Source organism: Poromitra crassiceps (genome assembly GCF_964638095.1).
Source record: "Poromitra crassiceps genome assembly, chromosome: 5".
NCBI classification, from domain to species: Eukaryota; Metazoa; Chordata; class Actinopteri; order Beryciformes; family Melamphaidae; genus Poromitra; species Poromitra crassiceps.
This window is the reverse complement of record NC_139642.1, coordinates 22,105,290-22,130,902: the sequence shown is the minus strand read 5'-3', so window position 1 is coordinate 22,130,902 and position 25,613 is coordinate 22,105,290. Positions and strand designations below refer to the sequence as shown.

At 45.4% G+C, this 25,613-nt stretch overlaps 1 protein-coding gene across 1 annotated transcript in view; it reads right to left on the bottom strand.

Moving 5' to 3' along the window:
* Positions 1-2,491: 2,491 nt before the first annotated feature.
* gosr1 (golgi SNAP receptor complex member 1) overlaps positions 2,492-25,613 on the bottom strand; it is a 51,446-nt gene continuing 28,324 nt past the window's right edge. The window contains exons 7-9 of the mRNA XM_083637061.1: positions 14,234-14,263; positions 5,002-5,084; positions 2,492-3,179 (exon numbers count right to left, since the gene is read on the bottom strand). Of these exons, the coding sequence (XP_083493187.1) occupies positions 3,055-3,179; positions 5,002-5,084; positions 14,234-14,263 (238 nt within the window). The 3' untranslated portion in view covers positions 2,492-3,054. The remainder of the gene's footprint in view (positions 3,180-5,001; positions 5,085-14,233; positions 14,264-25,613) is intronic.

Below are 25,613 nucleotides of genomic sequence, written 5' to 3'. Positions count from 1 at the left end.
AGGTGTCAAAAGGGCATAAGTGCAATTATTACACCCTTTTGACAGCAAACAAAACAAACTTTTAATGACTTTGCGGTACACTAACAAATGATTTCCCTCCCTGACCCTTTGAACAAATGGAATGAGCTGCCATGTTACCTAAAGAGCAGCTGGATCATGTGTCCCAGGACACATGACTTGATTGATGTGTCCTGGCTGGGACACATTCAAAGAACTGTAAACGGCCTGCAAAACTCTCCTAACCTTATAGAATAACATTTGAATCTAAGCCCAAGTATTTAATGGGAATATTACCATATTTATATTAATCTAATATTGACCTAGAATATGAATTAGAATATAGGATAGTAGAAATTATGTTATCATGCTGCAATGTTAGCATTACTTATGTCAGCATGCACAAAGAGCTGACCTAAGGGCTGTTAGGATCCTCCAGTTTACCCACAAGGCTTGGTCAGTGTCAAAAGTGGGGTTTTGCTACAGTAGGTGTCAAAATGGCGTACATGCAGTTACACCCTTTTGACAGCAAACAAGCCCTACTTTTACTGTCTTTGCAGTGAGCTATACAATGATTTTAGATAGGTATACAATCATTTCTTTATTTTACTCCTGCTTATATACATATTCTTGGCGGACATTTTACATCACACTCATTGTATATAATGCAAGTAGCAGTTAACTTGCTTTATATACCTTTGATCGCAGTTCTTGTTTGTTTTAGCTTGTATGCATACATTTTCTTTTCCTTTGAAAGCACATTAAGAAGTATACCAGAGTCAAATTCCCTGTATGTCTACATACTTGGCCAATAAAGCTGATTCTGATAATGTCAATTATTAGTATGGCCCATCCACTTTTATTCAGGCCCACCTGCAATTTCATTACTGGCTACGCCCCTGCGTGGCACATGAGACATGTGATGTAAGACTGTTTGGTTTGCACCAGTTGGCACATGCCTGAGCAGTACAGTAGTCTGATAGCAAAGATGCTCTCTCTGCTGATAACTACTCAGCCATGGATCTATTCAACTAATGCCCTTTTCAGACATGCATTGAACTCCTGCAGATATTCAGACATTACCCAGATGATGTGAACACAATTCTCCGGTGTGTGAGCGCAGCACCGCAAACCAATTTTAACCGTTTCTTTTCCTCACGGTCTGCCCGTCTTGTGAAAAATGCAAAAAGGAGCCGATATTATATTCGAGTGACGACGTTTGTGTGGAAAAAATAAATTGAAATCGGGTCAGATGCCTTGGGGCCAGCGGTGGCCCAACGGTTAGAGAAGCGAGCTTGTGACGGAAGGCCGTCAGTTCAATCCCAGAGACCGGCAGGATAAATCTGGGTGGGGAAAGTGTAAAGGCAGCGCTTGCCCCTCCCTCATTAACACCACTGAGGTGCCCTTGAGCAAGGCCCTCAACCCCAACCGCTCCAGTGGAGCTGCTCAGTGGACAGCACAACAGCCTGTGGTTGTACTGGTCAGCTTCCAGGTGTGAATGTGAACAGAGCATTGCTCTCAGTGAGACTCCCCTGAATAAAGGTTCAATGCTACTTGTCAACCTGGCTGTAAAATTGCCTTTTGCAGCATTTCATAGTGATCACTTGTTTAATGCACACACATTTTGAAAGAGTAGTACCTGTAGGAGCGGGAGGATCATTCAGGGCAGCTCCCCTCTTCAGTCCATATCTTCAGTTAGCCTCTTTCATCTATCAACAACTTGGAGGGGGTGGATGGGGGGGGGTGGGGTTGGGGCACTCAGGATTGGAACACAACACTGCAAAATATTAGAGGGGTTCCAGTAAAGTTCAGATGATAAACCTGACAAAAGATGAAGACACTTTTCACTAAGTGGCACTAAGGCATTTTACAAGAAACCGCTCGTCTGCAAACTCCCCCCCCCCTACTTCCAGTGTGTCTTTGTGAGCGAGGAGACATCAAGACAGAGGGAATGAGGACAACTCACCAAATGTCTCACCCTTCAGTCCAGTGAAGTGAGGACATTTTATTTTAAGAACTTGATTCCAGGCGTGTCACAGCCTCAAGCTGCGAGGCAGAAACACACACAGAGCTGCCCGGCTTCTCTCAGTCGTACGACCCAAAAAGCACGGCGTTCATCTGATGACTCTCGTCTGGATCACTCCCATCTCGCACGGACTCACACCTTCAAAACGATCTACAACAGACCAGGTCACTTCGATTCTAAAGGTAAAATGTATGGAACGCCTGGAGTAACTTGTGTTATTGTCGTATCGGTGACTACACATTGCTCTACTTAATGTGTGTGTGTGTGTGAGAGAGACGTGTGTATATATATTATATATATATATATATTTATTTATTTTTTCCCTTTCACCCCTTTTGTGACAGGGAAACAAAAAAAAGTTGTGCACAATTGTGCATTAACCCTCCGTGCAGTGCAACACGTCTAGAGGTTACCATATCTTCTTCATAATGACGCATCGTTGTCTGTCTGAAATTACAAGGCCCAATAGATATTTCAAGAGTTGAATTTATATATTTTGAAAAATAAAACATTTTAAGTGTTGAGTATCTAGTGTCACACACCTTTGTACATAATGAATATGAATAATTTATTAATGCACATTTTACAGCCCATGATGAACCGTCCACCCCACTTCAAAAAAGGACCATTCAACTAAAAATCTTTTCCACCTCAGAAAAGGACAACATTCTGCATCTGAGTCCTCGTCTCTTCAAACCGTCCTCGGCACAAAGTCTTTCTCCAAGCCAGTTATCTATAGAATTCGTTAAAATGTAGTCCTATTAGTACTTTTGGTCTTCATTCCCTTATTGGCAGAACAGCACACAACCACCAGCCCGCACCTGTCCCACCGCTAAATACAAAATCCGTACAGCAGTTTGTGTTGGCTGATGCTGGTCCTGTCCTAGAATTGGACCAATCAAATGTCCTTCTGCTGAGCAGCCTCCAGGATCCTCCAATCACTGAGCTCCGTCTCCTGGGGGGTTCCCATGCTTTAGGGAGCAGAACAATCCTGCCCCCTTTAAAAAGCGTTTGGTCCCCAGGCCAGTCTATCAGTGGAAAGCATAGAGCAGCAGGAGAATGGTGCACATGCCGATGACTCCGCCCAGGATGAGCGAGTCCCGCCTCTTGCGCAGGTTGATTCGCTGGATGAGGTTGTTGATGGCTGGGAAACGGTCTAGGAGAGGAAGGAGTTAAGGGAGATCGAAGCAGTTTCAAGTTGCATTGGATTATAAGCCCTCAAGCAGAACTCAATTAAACATAACATCTGTCCTTTAATTAACTTTGTGTGACCCACAACCATCAAATAGTGGCGTTTTTGGACTCCTGAGTACAAGGTGAAAGAAAAGCGCACGCACACGCGCACGCGCACGCGCACACACACACACACACACACACACACACACACACACACACACACACACACACACACACACACACACACACACACACACACACACACACACACACACACACACACACACACACACACAATCTACTGAACTCAATTAAAGCAACTTTATTGAAAACAATTCGGTACCAGGACCTTCACCGGGCTATTTTTGCAGAACTGGGAGGGAGAACCGCGAAATATTGTTTTTCTTTAATGATCTACAACCACCAATCTTTGCTTTGATTGATTACTTTCCTTATTTGGCTCAGCCAGCATATTGCAGGTCAGGCGATCGATAGAAGATATGACCAGCTCATCAACGTAACGGATGTTTCCCAATTCCTCAATCCACCTGTTGCAGCCTTTGATTTGGAAGTTCTTGGCTCAGTTGGGCTCCAGCTCTGCTCATCACTCAAGAAAGTTGTGGGACAAAAGCAGCTAGCACTGGGCACAACTAGTCTTGTAATAATAATAACTTTTTTGTTTTGTACTTCAATTGGTTTTTTTTTCCTTCCTTATTTCTCTCTCCCATCTTCTCCTCAAATGACCCTTTTCTCAGCAGCCGTTTTGTGTCTCAAGGCAGGGTAAACACAGGTGTAACCAATAACATTGATGATGGCTTCCAACTTCTGTCCCATTTCGGTGTTCCAGTGCTGGGGCCCTCGTTAATGTTATTGGTTACACCACATACCTGTGTTTACCCTGCCTTGAGACACAAAATGGCTGCGGCGAAAAGGGTCCGTTGTACTTGGCCAATTCCCCCCCCTGCTGTCCCGGTCATTGCTCCACCCCCCTGCGTCGCACATGCTTCCTCTGATACATGTGTAATCGCCAGCAGCTTCACCTGGCAGCGAGGACTTTCACTGGCAGGATGCAGTACGTGGGAGGATCCGCTATTGCCCCCCCGCTCCACCCCCCCTTGTGGACTTCAGTCGTACTTACCGTGAAATTACAGTATATAAGCCGCATAGACAGGCCTTTATTTCTATAGACTGTTTTCACGGAGTTGTCAGTCCTGCTCTGCTTCTTTCTTTTCTTCACCTCTGTCCATAGCAAACACTGCAACAGGAAGTGAGCTGGGGTTCAATTTAGAACGTTTTTGTTGTCAAGTTGAAACCATCTTTATAGGCTATGCACACATTCAAATACAGAAATATTTCTAAATAAGGGAGTAGTGGACTATGGCTAAATTGGGTATTTCTTACATCGCACCACAAAGTCCGCGAGCCTGCGAGTCCGCACATTTGGATTGATCCCAGACCCCACCGGCTTCCCATCCCACCCGCAGACACGGCCAATTGTGTCTGTAGGAACGTCTGACCAAGCCGGAGGCACCGCTGACGGGAATTGAACCCGGGTCTCTGCGGTGGTGAGTGAGTGCTTTTACTTCTACACTACCCAGATGCCCTGAACCCACTTGCTTTCTGAAGGACACGCAGATATTCCATTCCATCAATCAATCAGCTTTCCTTCAAGAATCAATGCATGTTGTCTCTCATTGGTGTTTGTGCTGGGCGGGCAGTGGGCACGCCCCCCACCCCCACACACACACACACACACACACACAAACACACACACACACACACACACACATTAAAAAGGATACTGGCCAGTGTGTTGACCCTGCTCTGTATGGACTTCAGTATGCCCCTTTGGGAGGTCATGTTCTCCTTGGTCGCCATGGCAATACTGGAGAGAGACAGAGAGGAACCAAAATACAACACATCAAATACAAATAAGACATATCTTGGTTGCACTTATTAGGACTGTGAAGTGCTGTGACTGTACACGTTTCACAGCATGGGGCTGGATGGCATGTGATGTGATGTGATGTGATGTGATGTGATGTGGGGGAAAAGCACATATTTCTGCTGTGGAAAGAAGGAAGGAGGAGTATGATGGAGATGCTATCAGCTGCTACTCGGTCTACTTGCACACGGCCAACACAAGAGCAACACACGGCCCTGCTCCAGAACAGTGCTTAAGCTTTACTAATATAATAGCTGTGCGCTCCGTGGCGCGGCACAATTGCTCGACTGAGCATGCTCAGAATGGTGCATATGAGAGAGAGAGAGAGAGAGAGAGGGAGTGAGAGAGAGAGACATTAATAGGAAGGGAGAGAGCGTTATATCAAAACACACACACAAGCCCCACACATGTACTGTAGCGTTGTGTGTGTGTCTCTTTCAGCAGCCTGCGGGGGGCAGGCTGAGAAGAGGTTGGGGCAGGGTTGGGTGAGATTGAGAAGCTCGCGCTGTGCTACAGTAGTAATACGCAATTCATTCCCACCAGGGATATTTGGGGGAAAAGGGCACCCACTATTAACATGAAAATTAGGTAAGCTTTTGGAGGTGAGACAAATGTGTAACGGAAAAATAACGTTTCTACGCATAATTACACATATGCTGCCAAACTACATAGTGTTGATTTAAGCCAGATGTACAAAATATTGATATATTTATTTGATCATTGTTACTAGTCGTTTCTCTCCGTCCTGTACAATGCAAGAAAAAACTATATGCTGCAATAACAACAAAAAACAAGTGTTTAATGCGTGACCACCCATTTGATAAATCGGGCTAAATATTGCTTTTTTCCCTCACGTACACTGAACATCGCAGAACACAGTATTTTGAAGGTGCACATTATGAAATGCACTTTGCAGGTTTGCGATGCTCATTTCTCGAGGCAAAGCTATGAGTAACTATGGGAATATAGACTATTGAAAGAGTGTCACTGCCAACAACTGCCACAGAGATTCATTCTTGGGCGAAACAGTCGGTCACCTACAGGCGAACATTCTCCTTCAACTTTGTGTGTGTAGAAAGTGTGTCTGCGCTGCGAGTTAGTTGGTGTTGCAGAAGGAGGGTATAGAGTTGCTGTGATACTGTCTTCAAACTTTGGCCTCAGCATCTTTGAGGGCAGGAGAGGCAGGAGAGTGCACCTGGCCAGTTGGCAGAGATAACTTCAGCCTCCACGCCGGCCTTCAGCGGCATCTGTTACCCTGCTAATCAATAGCAACTACTGAGGCTGCTTCTCAGCCCTTCACTTCTACACTGGAGTCTGCATGAGTGCTACAGTAGAAGAACCGCAGAGTGTCCGCAAATTAGCTTCTATTCAGATATCGCCACAATTAGTAACAAGACAAAATTAAAGACATATAGAAGTCTTTTTTGTGGCAAATTGCGGGATTGAGGGGGCCAGTTAAATCCACTAGGGGTGCAACGGACCACAAAACAAATTATCTTGTGATCTATTTAAATTATGACAACTTGAGAGGCATGCCCAGTTTCTCAGTTCCATGTTACTGACAATGCCCGAAGTCACAGCCTATGGGATTTCACTCGGTTGGGCGATGTCTACCGGGAAATAAATAAATAAATAAAAAATAATAAAATCCAGGACACAAAAGTTGCGCGTTCGTTCTCTGGCAACTACTGTGGCAGCTGTGGCGGTGACGGCTGTGTGGCAACTTGAGTATCAGACACAGCAGCCCCTAGCTTCGCTCATAATGGAGCTACTTCATCAAAACAAACATGTACTCAAACATGTCCTGGGTTGAAAATAGGAAAGAATGTGTAGTTTCTTCTTTATCGACATTTCATTCATAACACAACCTCTCAGCACCGCACGCTTCAGAGTAAACCGCTTCTCATTTGAATGTGCGTTTGTTTGTCGCCCAGCAGCGCGTCCCGGTTATGTGAAGTTACTTTTCCGTGTTTAAGCACCGTGATTGGCCCAAAGGTCTAAGCACCACCCAGCTGGCAAACTAGAGGCCACGAAGTGACACCACCTTATGTGACTTGACTGTGCATGACCCATAAATGACCTACCCTAGGCTGCGCCGTGGAGAGAGAGAGAGAGAGAGAGGGGAACGAAGCATTCGAATACTAATTTGGGCGTCGAAGCACCATCAGGATGTTGCGATGTAGAGAGGGCTCAGTGGTCGATGCCATCGTCCATCGTTGATGGACGATGGCATCGACCCAACCCTACATGTAGGCGAAAGTGACGGCTTTTTAATCAGTCGCTCTAACCCTAATGCAATCATTGTGCTTCAGAGTAAAACACAGCACACGTGCGTCTTGTCTGTATCTTCACTGCAACTCAGCATCAAGCATTTATGGAATTACAGTATTTCTTTACAAAGTTACGTACAGCGGCAGTGGTCATTTCTGTAGCTCAGGCCAACTAGAAAAGTAAAGAAAATGACATATCTACGTCAACAACAAATAGACCAGGCCAGCACATCCGGGTAATTTGCAAAACATGAAGGCCGCGCCCCTTTTTAGGGGACAACACAAACCACTCGCGTTGACTTCAATGTAAAATAGCAGTACCCAAAAAATCTATAGAAAAATAACAATTAATTTTGTTTATAAAATGACCCAAAGACACCATGACATGACAATATATTTCAACTCGGCCGGCCATGGAATGCGATACATCGACACGAGGTACTTGCCTTATATGAACGCTGTATCCAGTTTCCACCAGGTTACATGCATCGTCCACATTGACAGTGTCACCCTATTAAAACATATCTATCGCAGACCCGTTTTTTGTTTTTATTGTTAGTGAAACTATAACAACACAGCAACTCTTCAGCATATCTCTATCTAATTAAACCGTTTTAAATAGTTTGTTTGAAGTGGTTTCAGCTTCTTGTACTGTCTTTTACTATGGTGTTTCCCCTAAAAAGGGGCACGGCCTTGGCGCTGGACGTTTGAAGACGCGGCGCAGTTCTGGTCTATAGTTTGTGTGTGTGTGTGTGTGTGTTTGTGTGTCTGGCTTGTTGTTGTGGCTACACACTAAGGTCTGAGCCAGCTGACAAGCCAGAGGAGGAGGAGAGACTCCTCTAGGCGCAGTGTGACTGGTCCCCATAGGAAAGCACAGGCAGGGAAAAACAAGATAAAAGGATCACCATGATTGTTTACCTACTGGGCTGGCAACAAGCCTAGAGACCAGTCAGCCAATCAGTCACTCTGTGTGTGTGTGTGTGTGTGTGTGTGTGTGTGTGTGTGTGTGTGTGTGTGTGTGTGTGTGAGAACCTGTGCACATTGTGCATGGGTTTGGAATAGGGATGGGAATTTCATACATTTTCCTTAAGCGTTAATCACGCACCTTAACGATCAATTAATCGATCAATCATTAACATTGTTTCTCTACCCAAAGATGCAATAGTTTGCTGGGGGGGGGGGGGGGGGGGGGGGGCAATGTTCCACTTTCACATTAGCTGGAGTTGTATTTGAGAAGGGCATCACAATATTGACATTGAGCATTTTGGTCTTTTAGTGTGTGATGCTCCCACACTGGACTGCGTTTGTCTAGCGCCATCTGAGCTTTGTTTTGTTTCCTCCTACTTCCTCACGTGCCCACTCCTGTTGCATGCACCAGCAGTTTGGGTGAGGTACACCCTCTGCTGGACTGGTATCAAAGTTAACACAGTGTGAGAGCTCTGGAGATTGAAGTGACACAATGTAACAAAACATGTTGTCGGTCAAAACAGTTAATTAATTTTAAATCGGTTACATCCTTAACGGCAGTTAATTGACTAGCGGTTAATCGTTAACATCCCTAGTTTGGAGTGACGTTGTAGGACGGGTGTGGCCAAAGTACAGTGTATGGCCCCGCAGACCAACTGCAACCCGTTTTTAAGTGGCCCGCAACGACAAAGATAAAGTGCATCATGCATAATATCGATACATTGACCATACTGAATTTTGGTGAAATTATCTCTGTCTTAACCTCTTGACACAGAAACAAATAGTTCACCATTTCTGCATGTTGTGACTGTTTTAACTAGTAGCCTACAGAGAGGTGTGGAGGACTGTTGGGAGATTGCCATGTCCCTTAACCTGTTCTCCAGCCCTTTATTTTGCCCTGTTTTTTTTTATTTGCACTGAATTTTGGTAGGAACCAGTGGGCATTTCAGTCTGCCTATTTTTGATGCCAATGCGGAAATTGCATTATTTCCAAATGGCCAGTGGGGGTCGCAGCTTGTGTAGCACTCCCAGGAACATCACCATTCAACTATATGGGAAACGAGACAACTTCTCTCTCGGTCTATGTATTAAATAAACACTTTCCAAATTAGTGTATGGTCTGAAAAAACAATTTCAAGTCTTTTTCATGCTCTAACGCGCTCCGTTTTCCAAATGATAGCCCAATTTCGAGGAAAATTGACGACAAACATCGGATAAAAAGAACAGTAATACTTCCGACCGGTAGAGGCAGCAATGTGCCGCAAGGCATCAGGTAGCAAATATAGTTGAGCAAATTATCAGAAAATAGCGTTACTTTATGATATTTTAATAATGTTAGTAGACACACGTAACTATATAGATACCATACATCTAACGTCCATAACATGGCGGACCATTTAACGTTATTTATACCGTTAGATAAAGCCTTAAGCCTTCTCTGTATTCAGACCATTGGATTCAGCACAGAAACCGGAGTACGATAAGGTTTTAAATAGAGTCACGTTATAAACAACTAACCAACGCTGGGGGTCCGTATGGAAACAGTGTTTCTCGAAATGATTAAAAGTTAAATCAATTTGGTCATTCAGTGCCATTTTACTGCAATGTAAAGTAAGTAGCGTTAGCGGCTACATTAGCCACAGTAGCTGACTACCCATAATGCATTACGGCGATAAGCGAGACAGAGCAAATTCGGAAACTCCCCCGGCAGCCGCCCCCTCTCCTCGTACTTCCGTGTAGCATTAATCCATTCAACCAATCAAACGAAATCAAACAATATCCGGAAGTGAGCTTCATTTTGCTGTGTCAAAGTCAATGAGCTATGTTGGTCCATTATATATAGGTCAATGGTAGGAACGCACAAAAAGGTGTGGACCAAAGCAACTCAGCAGGCAACTATAATAACAAAGCGAAAAAATTAGCTGCTTAGAGTTTAAAGATAAATACATTTAATAAGAAGTAATTTGTACCTGCGTACTTCACAGTTAACAAACAGTGTACATCTTCACATAGTTGATACGGGCAACATTCACTGAATTTTGGTGAAATTATCTGTCTAGTCTTGGCACAGAAATCAATAATTGAAAAGAAAATTCGAAAAGATACAGAAATACCCATTATAATAGGTGTGGGTGAGCACAATAAACTGCTGTCAACATTAAAACTGTTCAGTACTGTCGTGTAGTTATTTTTGATAGAAAATTAATTTTCACAGGTGGTTTTCTGGTCTAAAAACACAGTTTTTCTTTTCAGTGTAACTGGTTGAAAACTGTTATGCTCAATATTGTTTGGCCGGCGACTCCTCATATCTTTCTGTATGTGGCACACGACCAAAAAAGTTTGGCCAGTCTTCTGTGTTTTGTCAGAAGAGGACTGCAGTGTGTGTGTGTGTGTGTGTGTGTGTGTGTGTGTGCGTGCGCGTGTGTGTGTGTGTCATCATGGCATCTCCTGCAGGTGGAAGTTGCTGAGGAGACAGTCAGCAGCCCAGGTCAGGAGCTCTGCTGTGGATCAGGTTCTCCACAGTCAGAAAGAAACACAATGCTGACTCCAACCTCCTAGACCAGCCTGCAGCTCCATGGGACTCCATGGCACAGCTAAAGGATATGGCTTCCTTTCACACTCTGTGTGTGTTCTGTTCAATAATAATGTGCACGAATAACCCGCCCTCCTATTTGTCTCTGGGGGACAGGAGAGAGAAGAAACAATGAGGTGGTCAAGCCTCATTTAGCTGCCGTTGATTTTTCGGGCTCCTGTTTTTACGCGGTGGGCGTCGCCATCTTGATTTTTCGTCAGCAGAGTGGGAGGGAATGGGTTGAGTCCTTGCACAGCTCATGCGAGATGGACCATGGGGGTTTCCCAGAGCCGCAGCTCCACCTGCTATTTGTCCGTGATTGGCAAGCTGTGCGATCACTGGACAGGCGACCTGTCAATCATCCCCTTTTCTATCATCTATTTTACTCCAAACAGGTGAGTTATATAAGAAACGACCCCCTACAGTTGTTATGAGAAGGTGAATTAGCTATATAGACTAAAACCGTGTTGAGGCCCAGGCTGTAAAGATGCTTATTCACTGTTACAAAGTGGGGCAGTTTAACATGGGGGGTGAACGGGAACGACGGGACTTCTGAGCCCTGCCTCAAGTGGCCATTTGAGGAATTACAGCTTTCAGGGTTACTTCCTGGGCCTCATGGGAAAACCTTGTGCCTTGCCCACTGGTCTGCACTAGTTTCCAGTTGGTGGAAAAGGGGGTATTAGTGGCTGGGCTTTAGCAGGGAGAGACTGAAGTCCTCATAGTGGCTAGTTAACTTCACTGACACAGCAGTGGTGAAGGTAGCTTTAGCAGGGAGAGACTGACGTGCTCATAGTGGCTTAGTTAACTTCACTGACACAGCAGTGGTGAAGGTAGCTTTGAAAAGGAATGTCGGCAAAAGCTAAGGAAGAGGAAAGTGAAAGAAACATAAGGGAGACAGAGAGCACAGTCCACAAACACGATCGACCATACTTAACCAGGGGGAGGGACTGGAGACAGGGAGAGGAATGGTCGGGAGAAGACTCAAGGGTAAGGATTGGTGAGGGAGGGAGTGATGGATGGGTGTATTGGGGCATTCCTTTTGTATCGGGAACTTGTGGCAGACATATGAATTGACCAACCACGGACGGCATTGCTGGACTTCCGTAACAGCCCAGCCAATCAGATTTCGCCGCACAATTCCTGTCGGCAGAACCCGGAAATTTGACTTGTGAGTCAGACCCTCTGTCGCTGGAATAAGATGTTGGATCTGACCACGTGAGACTACACCCGAGTTGACCGCATTCCATTGAAACAGTGGGGAAACCAGCAAGGAATAGCTCTAGCCAGGCTAGCCATTGTTAACAATAACAGTTGTTAACAATGCATTTTGCGCATTTTAGTTACAGTGCTGTGTGTATGGCTGATTGAATGAGACGCAAATAAGACAGAAGTGCTAATAAACAGTATTTACTACATCTTACACTACTGGTGAAACGCAGACCTGCCATCTTGGATTTTGAGGTCGTGGCAGGTGAGGCTCCCCCGAGATCGGGATAGGGAATCCGAGGGCAGGTGACTTTCCTGACCTTTGAACCGTGAGATTCCTAGTACCCAGTACAAACAGAGGGGGGCATATTGCCTTCCAGACCACCATAGATTTGCTCAAATAGGAACTGCTTACAGATTCTAAATCAGTCCTGAAGACACAATGAGAGCATAGCTGTACAGGGCAGGCCGAAGAAACTAGTTTGCGCCTTGTCAGCAACTCTAAAATGGCGAAAAGATCGGCGTTCAGTCCAATATGGAATAATGGTGCATTTGACTATAGCTAGCTTAACACACTCTCCTGATCAGAGAAAAAGGAGCCAAACACACAGAAATAGTCACTGGGGAAAAGGAGGAAATCGCATCGCATCCGTCCGTATGCATCGACGTGCATGAAGCACAACGAGCACAACGCCAGCTGTGCCCCGAGCAGCAGCATCCGCTGTCACAACTGAGCACCTCCGTGTACGCTGCAACAGCACATTCGCATAATCAGCCTTATTATTCCGAACTGGAAGCATGCGAGCCCGTGACAAACACACACGGAACCAAAAGGCTGGATGTCGCGCACCATTCACTGTGTGTGCGCAGCAAACTCAGCAGAGACTGAGAGCCAACAGACACATAAGACACACCCAGGAGGCGTGTGCAGTTGAGGGGGGGGGGGGGGGGAGCACGCAGAGCAGGCAGAGCAGCATACACTTCACCCAGACAGACCCAGACATCAGAAAATTAGCTTCAGAGTCAGTGATGTGCTTGAAATGTTTAATTTCACAAAAGGCTCATTATCTCAGCTCGTAGAAAAAAAGGGGTGTTTTTGCTTCAATCAAGCAGCTATCTTCTCCGGCTCATAACTAAAGAACGGAAAATGGGATCAATAAACTTTTTTTTGCAGGTGATAGAAGAGAGTCTCATCGTTATTTGTGCGTGTTCAGTGTTTACATAGTAATTATTAAAGAAATTATATGACTGTTTTAAAATGCATTGCGGCCTATGTGGCACAGCAAGCAACCTTTTGCCCAAGGGCCGTGGCACTCAAAGTGTTAATGCTTCCAATGGTGTCATGCTGCCAAAAAAAACACGTCCATGAGCCAGAGAAATAAAAAGGTAAGATCACCCACTCTGGTCCCTTATTTCCATCACTATGGCTCCGGTTGATTTGTCTCTATTTGGATTGCAGATGTAACACAGGTGAGCTATACTGTAATTGCGGAACAGTTCTTGTGTAAGCACATTGTTTACTGTAAGCGGTGGCAGCCAGCAGACGTTTACAGTTTGCTAAATAAGACAGTTGCTTTACCTCTGTAGTTATTTATCAAAACTGCTGCTACAGTAAGTCCTGTCTCGGATGCTCTCATGGGAATTTAAGACTGAACAGCTGCAACAGCCCCGCTTCCTGCCTTCTGCCAGCCAGCTGCTGTTTCAGAGGTTGAAGAAATGAAACGATAGTGACAATTATGACTAGAAGGAGTGCGAGTGACTGATACAGTTGGAATACCAACGTAACCACAGCCAGTCTAAGAAGGGATGGAGGATAACGCATGTTTATACAGTATTAGGCTAACAAAAAGTGGTATATTACATCATGTGTAACATATACTGTACATGAAATTGTCTTGTTCCTGTCTACAAGTTTGGAAATGTTCATAAGACCATCTGGTGCGTGACCCTAGTCATGAAGTGTCTATCCATGTGGTTAGAAGGTAAGGAGGGAGTGAAGAAGAGGGATGGCTGTCAGCCTGTGATTCATGCAAACAAACATCTCCGTGATGTGGAAGAGAAGAAGCGGTCCTTACCTGATTGTGTCATCCATCAGTCGGTCAGAACTATAGACAAGGGGGAGGAGAGAGAGAGAGGAGATCTGGTTAGTTATTGACGTGAGGCAGAGTGGTGAAAACGTGACGGTGAATGACTGACTGACCTGACATCCTTCACAGCTCTCTCTAAGACTCACGTTAGATAGACAGACAGTGAGCAAAGCCCAGCTACTGTACAGTACCTACTAGCAGTGCACGATGGACGATGGCATCGACCATCATCGATGGGCCGACCCCCCATCGACCTCTGAGCCTTCTACATCGACCATTATCTTTTCGAATTAAAGTTGCAGTCAGACAGCACCTCCTACGACCTACAGCCTCCAGGGTCAGAAAAGCTGCTGAGGCCGCTCCAGCCAAGAAGAAACCCAAGACTGATGCTGAACGCAGATGTGAAGTTGCGCAATTGTGCGCTGCGCATGGCAATAGAGCAGGCGAGGCCACGCAGCAGCCACGCTGCGTACGCAAGCTGCAGGGCCAGCTCAGCGAGCTGCAGGGCGGGCGAGGCCATGCAGCAGTCGAGCCTAGGAATCGAGCGTGCCAGATGCCTAATATATATATATATATTAGGGCTGTGGCGATTCACTTATCTCCCGATTCGATACTATCACGATTCTTGGGTGCCGATTCGATTTATATTGCGATTCTTAAGTATTGCGATTCTACGATTATTGCGATTCGATATTACGATTTATTGCGATTTTTGTTTATTTTTTTCTTTTCTTTTTTCAGTTTGTTTGCTTTTTTACACTAGATTAGAACATGGGAAAAGTTGAATCATACACTAGAGACTGTATATTATATATCATGAGTAGGGCTGGGCGATATAGTTAAAAACAGGGGCGGACTGGGATCATAATTCAGGCCGGGCATTAGATACCAAGCAGGCCAGGCCGATATGGGCCAACGCGCGTGAAATTTGGGCCGTTTGAAGCCAGATTTGGGCCGTTTGAAGTCCAATTTTACAATGAGATGCACCCACTTTAACCCTGAAGTGTAATTATTACTTCAGACTAACTAATAAAGTAATAAAACCACTAGTAAACCAGTAGGCGGCGCCTGGCCTGCTGTTCAGTGAGTGGCCTGACTGCAAGCACCCAATTTTTTTTTTTTTTTTTTTTTTTTAATTTGCGATTATCGATTCTGGAATAAAAGATCGATCCAAAAAATCGTGACATTAAAAATCGCGATACTTAGGTGAATCGATTTTTCCCCCCACCCCTAATATATATATATATATATATATATATATAAACACATAAAAGGACAAACCTACGTATGTATCTGTATCTGTATGCATGTGTATGTATAGTATGTATGTGTCTCTGTTGCATTTTCCTCTGACACTGTCGGCCTGACAGCATTCATATTTGGCACAGGTACCGGCAGAGGTCCCGAGCAGACGGTGACAGGGCCGGATTTTTGAATTACGTTATTATGGCCGTTTAAATGGCCCAAAACTGGCAATTAGTCATAGCACTACCCACAGCAGCCAGCAGGTGACACCCACACAGGCAGGCAGACAAGTGTGCTCCAATGGGCACTACCCACACCAACCAGCTGGTGACACACACACACACACACACACACACACACACAGCGTGATCCAACGGGTATCAGCAATTACTGATAGCGCTACCCACAGCATCCAACAGATGGTGCGTGCACACACACGCGCTCACGTAGACAGACAGATGGACAGTGAGTGCACATACTCCAACAGGTATCAGAACAGACCTAGTATCAAAATGTGAGTGCAGGCTTCCAATCAAAAGTAACACATAATATGACGGGATGGTTCCGGATTTTTGATAAAGATCCATAACATCCCAAAAGCCATCGCACTGGTATTTTTTATTTTCCCAGAAACTACATTTTCAGTTACAAGAGCCTCCTTTTAGCATTGCTCATATAAGCCAATCAGGACTGATGTCATTTCTCACAAAACTGCATCCCCAGACATTTACTCCCCTAATCGGTAGTAATAACGAATAGCTCGAAAAGGATTTATGTGCAACTTATACGACGTGGTTTCAATCTCAATGGCGTTGCAGAGAGAGATGATACAGTTACTGTGACAGCTGCTGGCAAAGCCTCCAAAACACCAGCATGAACATGTTTGAATGCCACTCAAGCAAAAAGCTCTCATTAAACATTCATTACATGTCATGTCATGTCAACATGCTGGGCGGTCTGGGAATAGTCTGACTTGCAGAAGCTGTAAGTCTGGGGGGGTGGTCCAGATTAGATTTCTCCACTGGTGGCATGAAGAAATGCCACGGGAAAAAAAGATGTTGTTGGCTAAATCAGTGCTTTTCAATCGCAGTTCCAAAGACCCAGAAGAACCCGGCTGGATTGCAATTCTAGCCATCTCATCGGAGACTATTTTACACCGGGATGCAAAGAGAATCCAATTTACCAGCTAGTAGGATGGAAAAGCAGCAGTAGCTCTCAGTGCAAAATAAAGTGTGCTTTTAAACCGTTAGCTAAGTATGGAACAAATGTCACCATCAGAGAGCTCTATAGGAACCAATATATTCACTTTGACACATGCTGCATTGAGTAAGAATCACATCAATGAAAATGTCAAGAGGGGTTCCCTCCGAGATGAAAACATGACAGAATGATGGGCATAATATAATGAGACACGTCACGTCCATCAATCTGCTCTCTCACTTAGGAAAAGGCTGCGGATTGACAAGAGACCTTATTTCATTGCTACTATTACACTGCTGGGCTTCTGAGACTTATTTCTCCTCCCCGTCTCTCCGACACCTTTGCTAATGCTAAAGCCTAACAGGATTAAAGGATAAACAACTTGTGTAAAAGAAACCGCTACATGGGGATGAGGTGTAACGCTCTCGGTGAGGAAGCACATAATGCGAGTGTTCCCCTGACAGCGCATAGGAAGAGGAACGCAGAGGAAGAGAGAAACCGTTTCCTATAGGTATTCAAGCCGTTCCTCCGCTCACGTCTGACACGGAGCGATCCATTCAGAGCTTGTCTCAGCAGATAGTGTAAGGCTCTGCCCATCATTCATCTTCACATTCACGCACAGTTGATGGAGACATATTAATCCAATCAAGATTAGCAAGAAGATTGCATGGCTAACGGTTATAAATGGCCGTAAGAATGCGCCGACGGGGCTTCTTTCAGCCTCTACTTGTTAACTATAGGAGAAACTCATTGGCGATCAGCTGCCATTTTGGTGCCTCTCGAGGAGATGGCGAGTGGTGAAAAGTGATGATACGTTCCAGTGGTGCAGAGATTTTGAAACGTCATACATGCTACCGCCTCCTCTCCCTCAAAAGAGCACCATATGCCGCATACCGTTACTGTACCTACTCTTGCCCACTTTTTCTGACATTTGGGTGATGTGACAGATACACTTGTGTGTTGTTGTGTGTACCCACCCCAGCATACGATAGCCTGTCAACAGACACGGGGATGCGCATATACATATTCACAAACACAAACCACAAGTGATGCTTGTTGTGCCAGGAGCAGCGGGGAAAGCAGGCGCCGCCATCTTTTGTCACCTGGTAGCAGAGATGCTCACAAGTCATTTTTGAAAAGTCCAAGACAAGTCTCAAGTCTTTGAGCTGTAGTCCAAGTCAAGTCTCAAGTCTCTTATGGATGAGCATTCTATCATCTGCTGGATGCCATCCTGTCTGCTTAGAACACTGCATAGCTAAAACTAAGGAATTCAAAGCATGTAGGCCTACTGTATCCTCACTCCTTATCTATTAGCATACCATATCAGCATTGATTAGATGACATTATTATTAGTAGACCTTTCCTTAATATTAATACACACAAAAATAAAGATTGTTCACAAGTCCCAAATCTCAAGTCAAGTCTCAAGTCTTTGAGGACAAGTCTCAAGTCAAGTGTCAAGTCACTGTGTGTGTGTGTGTGTGTGTGTGTGTGTGTGTGTGTGTGTGTGTGTGTGTGTGACTTAAGTGTGACTCAAGTCCAAGTCCCCATCTCTGCCTGGTAGACCTCTGTCTGCCCTTCCCGTTTTTGACAGCTGGGGGAGCATGGCATGAGGCTCTCCATACAAGCCTGTACTGTATATAATATTGCTGGCAAGTATCAAGGTCTGTGCTGAGCTAGCACTTCCCTTCATCCAACAGATGTTGGGCTGTCCTCCAAGGAGGAATAACGATATGGCTCATCAGAAATTATGAATTTAAGGACGAGTTACTAATCTCCAAGGAGAGTAAGTTGACTATTACAGAAATGAGAGGAGAAACTAGCAAAGTGGTTTGCATTTAAAATTTAGTCCCAACAGCTGAATCTCTGTTTCTGGGTGGAATCCAAAAAATGATAGTAACACACAAAAAACAAGTTTAATTTGATTTATTTATTGTTGTTGTTGTTGTTTTTTACCAGCCACGACAACGATGGCTGGTATAGTTTTCACATTGTGAGTCTGTGTGTGTCATCATGGCAAAATGTGCTCCTGGTGACATCTATTGTAGTGGGAACTATCACAGAAGCCGTTTTGAGTACTTTGCCAATATGTCTGTGGACAGATTTAGCGAATGCGATAGCGTCAAAACCGTGCGAGACGCAGTCACGAAACTTTACAGGGATGTAAGTGACATCAAAATGAAGGCCGTGTCCGAAGATGAGCGTGAACCGAGCGAAGCCCCTCCCCCTCCCCTCTCGTATGGCCGTGATATGAGCGGGGGGGGGGGGACATTGCACTCCCCCACATCCCCGCTTTACACCCTCGGCCCCAATTCGTTTTAAGTCGCGAGTGTTGTGGCCGGAGTGATCCCATCGCAAAATGGTCTAGTTTAACCCATTGATACCTGATGCAGCATTTGTGTGTATATCCCTCATTTGTGTGTGTATCCCTTTAAGACCACGAACCACGTCACGCGGTTCCCGGTCTTAAAGGGATACACACACAAATGCTGCATCAGGTATCAATGGGTTAGGTTAAGGATGAAAAATGTAAAAGTCCAAAACCTGCACTGATCATGACTCTCATAGATACTCATTCGAAAAAGGCAAATTATTGCTGTGTCTGTTCTTAAATCGAAGTGCATCGTGAATAAGCACAAAAATGCAATTAAGGGCTTCTAATCTAATAAAATTTGATTGCTGGGTGTTGATCTTGTGCAGGTCACCGTTGTGGCCGAGTATTGATTTTGCATTGATTTCTCAGAGGGTGAACCGGTTCCTGGGTTACCTATTGATGTATATACGTGTTGAGATTTGTCCTGGTAATGGACTTTAATGCTGGGTTCCTGTGATTCTCTTTAGTGTGCCAAATGCAACTGACCTCAACCAATCAAAGGGCATGAGGTTAATCAGCGTCATCCCCACTCTATACCCAATAGGTTCAAACTCACTACTAATCTTATTATGATCACTTCTGTGATTGGCTCATATACATGAAGGAGGAGAGTGCTTTCTCGTGCAAAAAAAGGATCATGTTTAGTATGAGTGGTATGAAGGATTAAAATGGCCAAAGAAAGCTAACGGTTAAATGCTGACGTCTATGGAATCGGACATTTCTTAAGAGCAACACTGATGCCTTCAGCGGAACCTTCTGACAAACCGGTCATCATGGTCAGTTCCTTATGTTCGCGTACCATCTAAGTAGCTGACCCCTCAGGACAGGTTTGAGCAGCCTGAATGATATGGTGACATGGCTAGTTAGTCATGAGACGGGCCCACTGGTATCCCAACAACAGAGGCTGCATGTCTACGCTGGAATAAGGTGGTGAGGGGAATCAGCATGCCTGCATACAGCATGATGCTGTTGGAGGATGGAGGAAGAAGAACCATGGTGGGTGGTAGATAGCCGGGAAGACCGAAGAGAAGAAGAGTGAACCTCCAGCCGTGGGCTGTCTGCCGCCGGAGCTCGCCCTATAAATCATGCTCTGCAGAGGAAAGAGGAGGAGAGGGAGGAGAGGCGCTGCGAGCAGAGAGCCCGGCTCTGATTCATGGACTTTTTATATGCGCAGATGAGACGGGCCAAAGGATTGATGCAGTGCAGGGTCGCCTTCACACTCTGCCAGGCCACAGTGGTGCTGGTGAGGGGGGTCGCCTTCACACTCTGCCAGGCCACAGTGGTGCTGGTGAGGGGGGGGGGAGTCGCCTTCACACTCTGCCAGGCCACAGTGGTGCTGGTGAGGGGGGGGGGGTCGCCTTCACACTCTGCCAGGCCACAGTGGTGCTGGTGAGGGGGGGGGGGGGTCGCCTTCACACTCTGCCAGGCCACAGTGGTGCTGGTGAGGGGGGGGGGGGTCGCCTTCACACTCTGCCAGGCCACAGTGGTGCTGGTGAGGGGGGGGGGGGTCACCTTCACACTCTGCCAGACCACAGTGGTGCTGGTGAGGGGGGGAGGGGGGGTCGCCTTCACACTCTGCCAGGCCACAGTGGTGCTGGTGAGGGGGGGGGGGGGGGTCGCCTTCACACTCTGCCAGGCCACAGTGGTGCTGGTGAGGGGGGGAGGGGGGGTCGCCTTCACACTCTGCCAGGCCACAGTGGTGCTGGTGAGGGGGGTCAACTTCACGTGTGTGTGTGTGTGTGTGTGTGTGTGTGTGTGTGTGTGTGTGTCCTTCTGAGGAGAGAATGTGCTGGAATGTCTTTTCTTCCCTTTTCCCCACTTCAATGTTCTGCTGCAGTCATTACATTCCTCATTAGCTCCCAGCTAAGTCCCTTTCCCTGTGCAATGGCTCCTCTCACCATTCGTTCACCCTTACAATACACACACACCTACTGTACACACACACACCTACTACACACACACACACACTACACACAAATACAGTACACCTGTGACCGCTTGTCCTTGCAATGGAAAAACTATCTACAGTACCATCTACTAAAACTATCTACTTGATATTCATGTTTTATGTCATGCATTTTGCTTGTTATTTTACAGGAACTTGGTCTTTTTCACTTTGTAATGGTCTTGTTCTCTAGTATGCTCTTTTCCTTCATCTATTTCATGTAAAGCACTTTGAATGACCTCAGTGTGTGAAATGTGCTGTACAAATAAACTTGCCTTGCCTACAACCTGTGGTAAATAGAAAGATGAGTGCAGTCACAGTGTGGTGTGGTGCAGTCACAGTGTGGTGTGGTGCAGTGGCACACTGTCCCACTCAAAGCTTGAGTCTTGCAAAGGGAAATCAAAAGGTAAATGCAGATACCAGTGTTTTCCCCCTAGAAAAATGTTCAGGCCTGGAGGGATTTCGAAACATACCCCGACCGCAACGGTGGGGGCCCTCGCTGGCGACGCTAAACCTTTAGCTAACCTGCACGCATCTATGTTCACAATGGCATCCAAAGTATCATCATACTATTATGGGATGCGATGCAAACAGTTGTATTATGGGATGTGCGTTTCCCAAAAAAAGCAAAATGCTTATCGTTTTGAATTATTTTGCATCTTCTATTACTGTCAACTGCCATAGAGGGGAGGGGAGAGCAGAAAAAAAAATCACGCAAAAAAATTAGCGGGGGCGCCGTTGGCCTGGCGGGCCCGCCCAGGCCTGTAGAATGGTAGGGGAAACACTGGATACTGTATCCTTTAGTAGCATTAAAGTAGCATTAAATGGTGTAGCTTTTGTTAACACCTTTAGACCACAAAATAAAACTATATTGCTGCAGTTTAACTGTCAAAATCAAAGGGCACACTTGACTACAAACTGTAGTAAAGGAATACAAACACAACTGCTTACTATCAGTGCACAAAGCAGACGACATGATCTGTGATTGAATTTTAGGTTTTGCTTAATTGTCCTTGTCACATATCAGTGCAGTGTGCCAAACAGCAATGTGTGACTCCCCATGTGTAATTGTACACAAATCGTTCAGCTCATACCCGTTACACAGCACTGACAACTAAAAACTGCCAATGTTCTGCTGTCTGGCGCACACTGTTACAAACACTGGAGAGCAGTGTGGAGCGTAGAATCATAAATCTATGTTTTTCTCCCTCACCCAGGAGGCACTCTTCGATTGGATGACATAAACCAGCAGTAAACTCCTTCATGCTGCACAGGCACTGTGCTAAAACAAACTGCAGACAGGTCTGTCTGTTGCACCACTACAAGGCTCTCTGGATATCAATATGGCATGTGGTATCATATTTCAGAAGATTATGGTATAACAGTATTTGTTCTTTTTAAATTGCTGGTGGAAAGTCAGGGCAGCAGATGGTATCTACCTAGGTTTATTTTCCATGGCTCACAGAGGCATGGTTTTCATGTAGTGGAGGTAACGTAGCAATAGGTCATACAGGTCAATTCTCATTTGAAAAAAAATCCATGCTTGCAAACAACAGCAGATAGACACATAGACAAATGTATCAGTTAGCATTCTACTCTACAACAGTGTGAGGCAGGCAAGACCAATGGAGAGAGGAGTTGTGGATTGGTAGAGCTACTGGCTCACTAATTGGCTCGCTAAGGCCAATAGAGTACTGCAGGAATGAGTGCAAAGACCTGCCTGAGACTGAGATGTTAGCACCTCCAGTTCCCTCCACTCAAAGTCAATGGGGTTTTTGTATGGGATTTTTCTTAAAACTAGCCTGCTCTATTGGCATGCGCAGCGCACAATTGCTCAACTTCACTGATGACATCACTCACTGATGATGACATCACAATCGCTCGAGTGACTGATCACTGATCACATCATGGAGTGCTGGAGTGACATCACTCAGCGCACAATTGGTCAACTTTGCATGTCATAGACATTGTGACATCATCAGTGACATCACAATTGCTCGAGTGACAAATCACTGATGAAAGTGAGTAAGTGGGTTCTGTCTGTCTGTTTCTCTGTCTGCGATCTCTGTCCGAGAGTGACACGTTGATGTCATTGATGACATCATCGAGTGCTCGAGTGATCACTGATGATGTCATAGACATTGTGACATCCGAGCACCCGATGATGTCATCAGTGACATCAATGTGTCACCACAAAGTAGCCATGAATGGTACAGAATCTGAGGCCATGTTTAGACGACAACCGTCTCTGCATAAAACGGCAAACTAGCATTGCGTCCTCACATTTTATTTTGTATTTACACACAGCTGGTGTGATAACGATTTGCGTGCAGACTGTCAGGCTGACTGAAGCCGCAAAAGCGTCAAGTGAGCCAGAATAACATTGAAACTTCTGGTTAAAACCTTCACATTAATGGTAATTAAATAAACTAATAGTCTTATTGATGCATGTCGCAATGTTTTTTTTGGTGTGATCGGAAATACACAGAAGACGTATAGAACACAGACAACTAAAAGTCAATTTTAACGCGCAGTGAGTCGACAACCCTGATTTTTATTTACCCAGTTATAAAATACGGCTTTTATTTTGAAGGTAAAAACGTCTAGCTTCCCCTATTCTGTCTGTTTCTTTTTAAAACTTTTTAAATGCATTTTCCACGCGTCTGACACAGAAGTCACAAATGGTAGCCTAATAAACTGCTCCAGATCATGCTCCAGATTGGATTACAGAATAAAAACCCAGTAAAGCAACATAAAAAAGACCTGAGCACAATTGGGACTTCACTTGGAGAAATGCATCGCAGACAGTGAGTTGTCAATTATTCAATGCGGGAGACAGTGATTAATAGGCTATGTGCGACGTTAGTGGGGGGGACTTAACGCAGATTGTGTTTTTAGCAAATCGTTATCACGTCATCATGTCAATGCATTTATGGCTGTGCCATAAGGCTGTATTGGGCTAGTTCAATGTTCCTATTGCCTATCATTGTCTAACATGGCGAAGGGGGGCTGTGTCATCACCTGAATTGCGTTTCTCCACTTTACACGGCGACAGTAAGGGGGCAGCGTTTTCAAGAATTCCACTCTGGGACCTGTTTTCAGATTTGGGCGTTTTCACCCCCCAATAGGCGCCACTAACGCTAAAAAAGTTTGCCGTTTTATGCAGGGAGCGTCGCCGTGTAAACAGGGCCTGAATCTCCAGAGAAAAAAAACAAACACTTATGCAGATCATAGTGCATTAGCTAGTCAGTGTCAGTGAACACGGTTAATGCACTGGACCAAAAGCTGTGTCACTTAGGCACTTAAGTCCAGCAATGCCTTCTTTGTCAGAACAGGCCGATCTAACAAACCAATCAGGAGACAAAGAGAAATCAATTGACCCCAAACGTTCAAAGTGACTGTGCCATGCTTGTTGGGTAAAGCTCTTGACTGGGACTTTCTGAACCACAGAGAGGAGAGGAACGGACATCTGGGCGCTCTGTGCTTCTCTCACCCCACTTCCCCACACACAGCTCCTCCACTCCCACTGATTACATTAGCATATCATGGAAACAGCAGCTGCAAGCAAACTGCTCACGTCGGGCAGCCGGCCAGACCCACAGAGTGCAGTGGGCAGAGAGAGAGAGAGAGAGAGACCCACAGAGTGCAGTGGGCAGAGAGAGAGAGAGAGAGAGAGAGAGAGAGACCCACAGAGTGCAGCGGGCAGAGAGAGAGAGAGAGAGAGAGAGAGAGAGAGAGAGCAATGAGACTGTCTATTCGGACTGAAACCCAACAGCAGGGGGTGCCCAATACGGTGTCCACACTACGTCACCGAGATCGCTTCCGTTGGCAGCCGCTTTTCCCACATGCCCATACTGCACTAAAAGGTCTCCACATCCAGGTCTCCTCCACAAGCCCTGAGATGCCAAGTTGACTGTGAAAAGACGTTCACACACTGTTTTTAGCTGAAATATAGCCATTATGTACAGCTGGAGATCCCTTTTTTGTTCTTCCTCATCAAGCACCTGGCAACAGTGCAGATTTAAATGACGAGTTCATCTTTTCAAGTCAACGTGGCATCTCAGGGCTTGTGGCGACTTGGATTACGCCAGGTGAGCAGTATGGAAGATCTATCCCTTTGGAATAATCGGATCCTGTCAGTGGTCAAAACAAGCTTGTTTAGTGCTGTAGGGACGTGTGGGGGAAAACAGCTGCCAACTGAAGCGATCTTGGTCAATAATGCATCAATTTCAAAGATTTCCGTTCACATTACTTAGTTATTATACTCATACACATTTTAAAATAGGGTGCAGGCTGAAAAATACTGAAATTCTCCTATAAGGGCTGTTTTAAAGACCTCGATGGAGGAGGCAGTTCTTCGATAGTTCCTGAGGTGGTGATAAGAGTCCAGCAGACACAGATAAAGAGAGCTGATGCACTGCAGCATGCAGAGACATCAGCTGCCTCCGGGGGGAAGGGGATCTTTTTCAACGAGAAGTGGCAAGGCAGGATGTGTGACTGGCATGTTTTCCAAACCAACCATGTGCGAGATTAAGCCTTTAACATTGATTGTTTTTAAAGATGTGTCTGATAGGATTTAGGAATCTACCAGACACAGCAGCTAG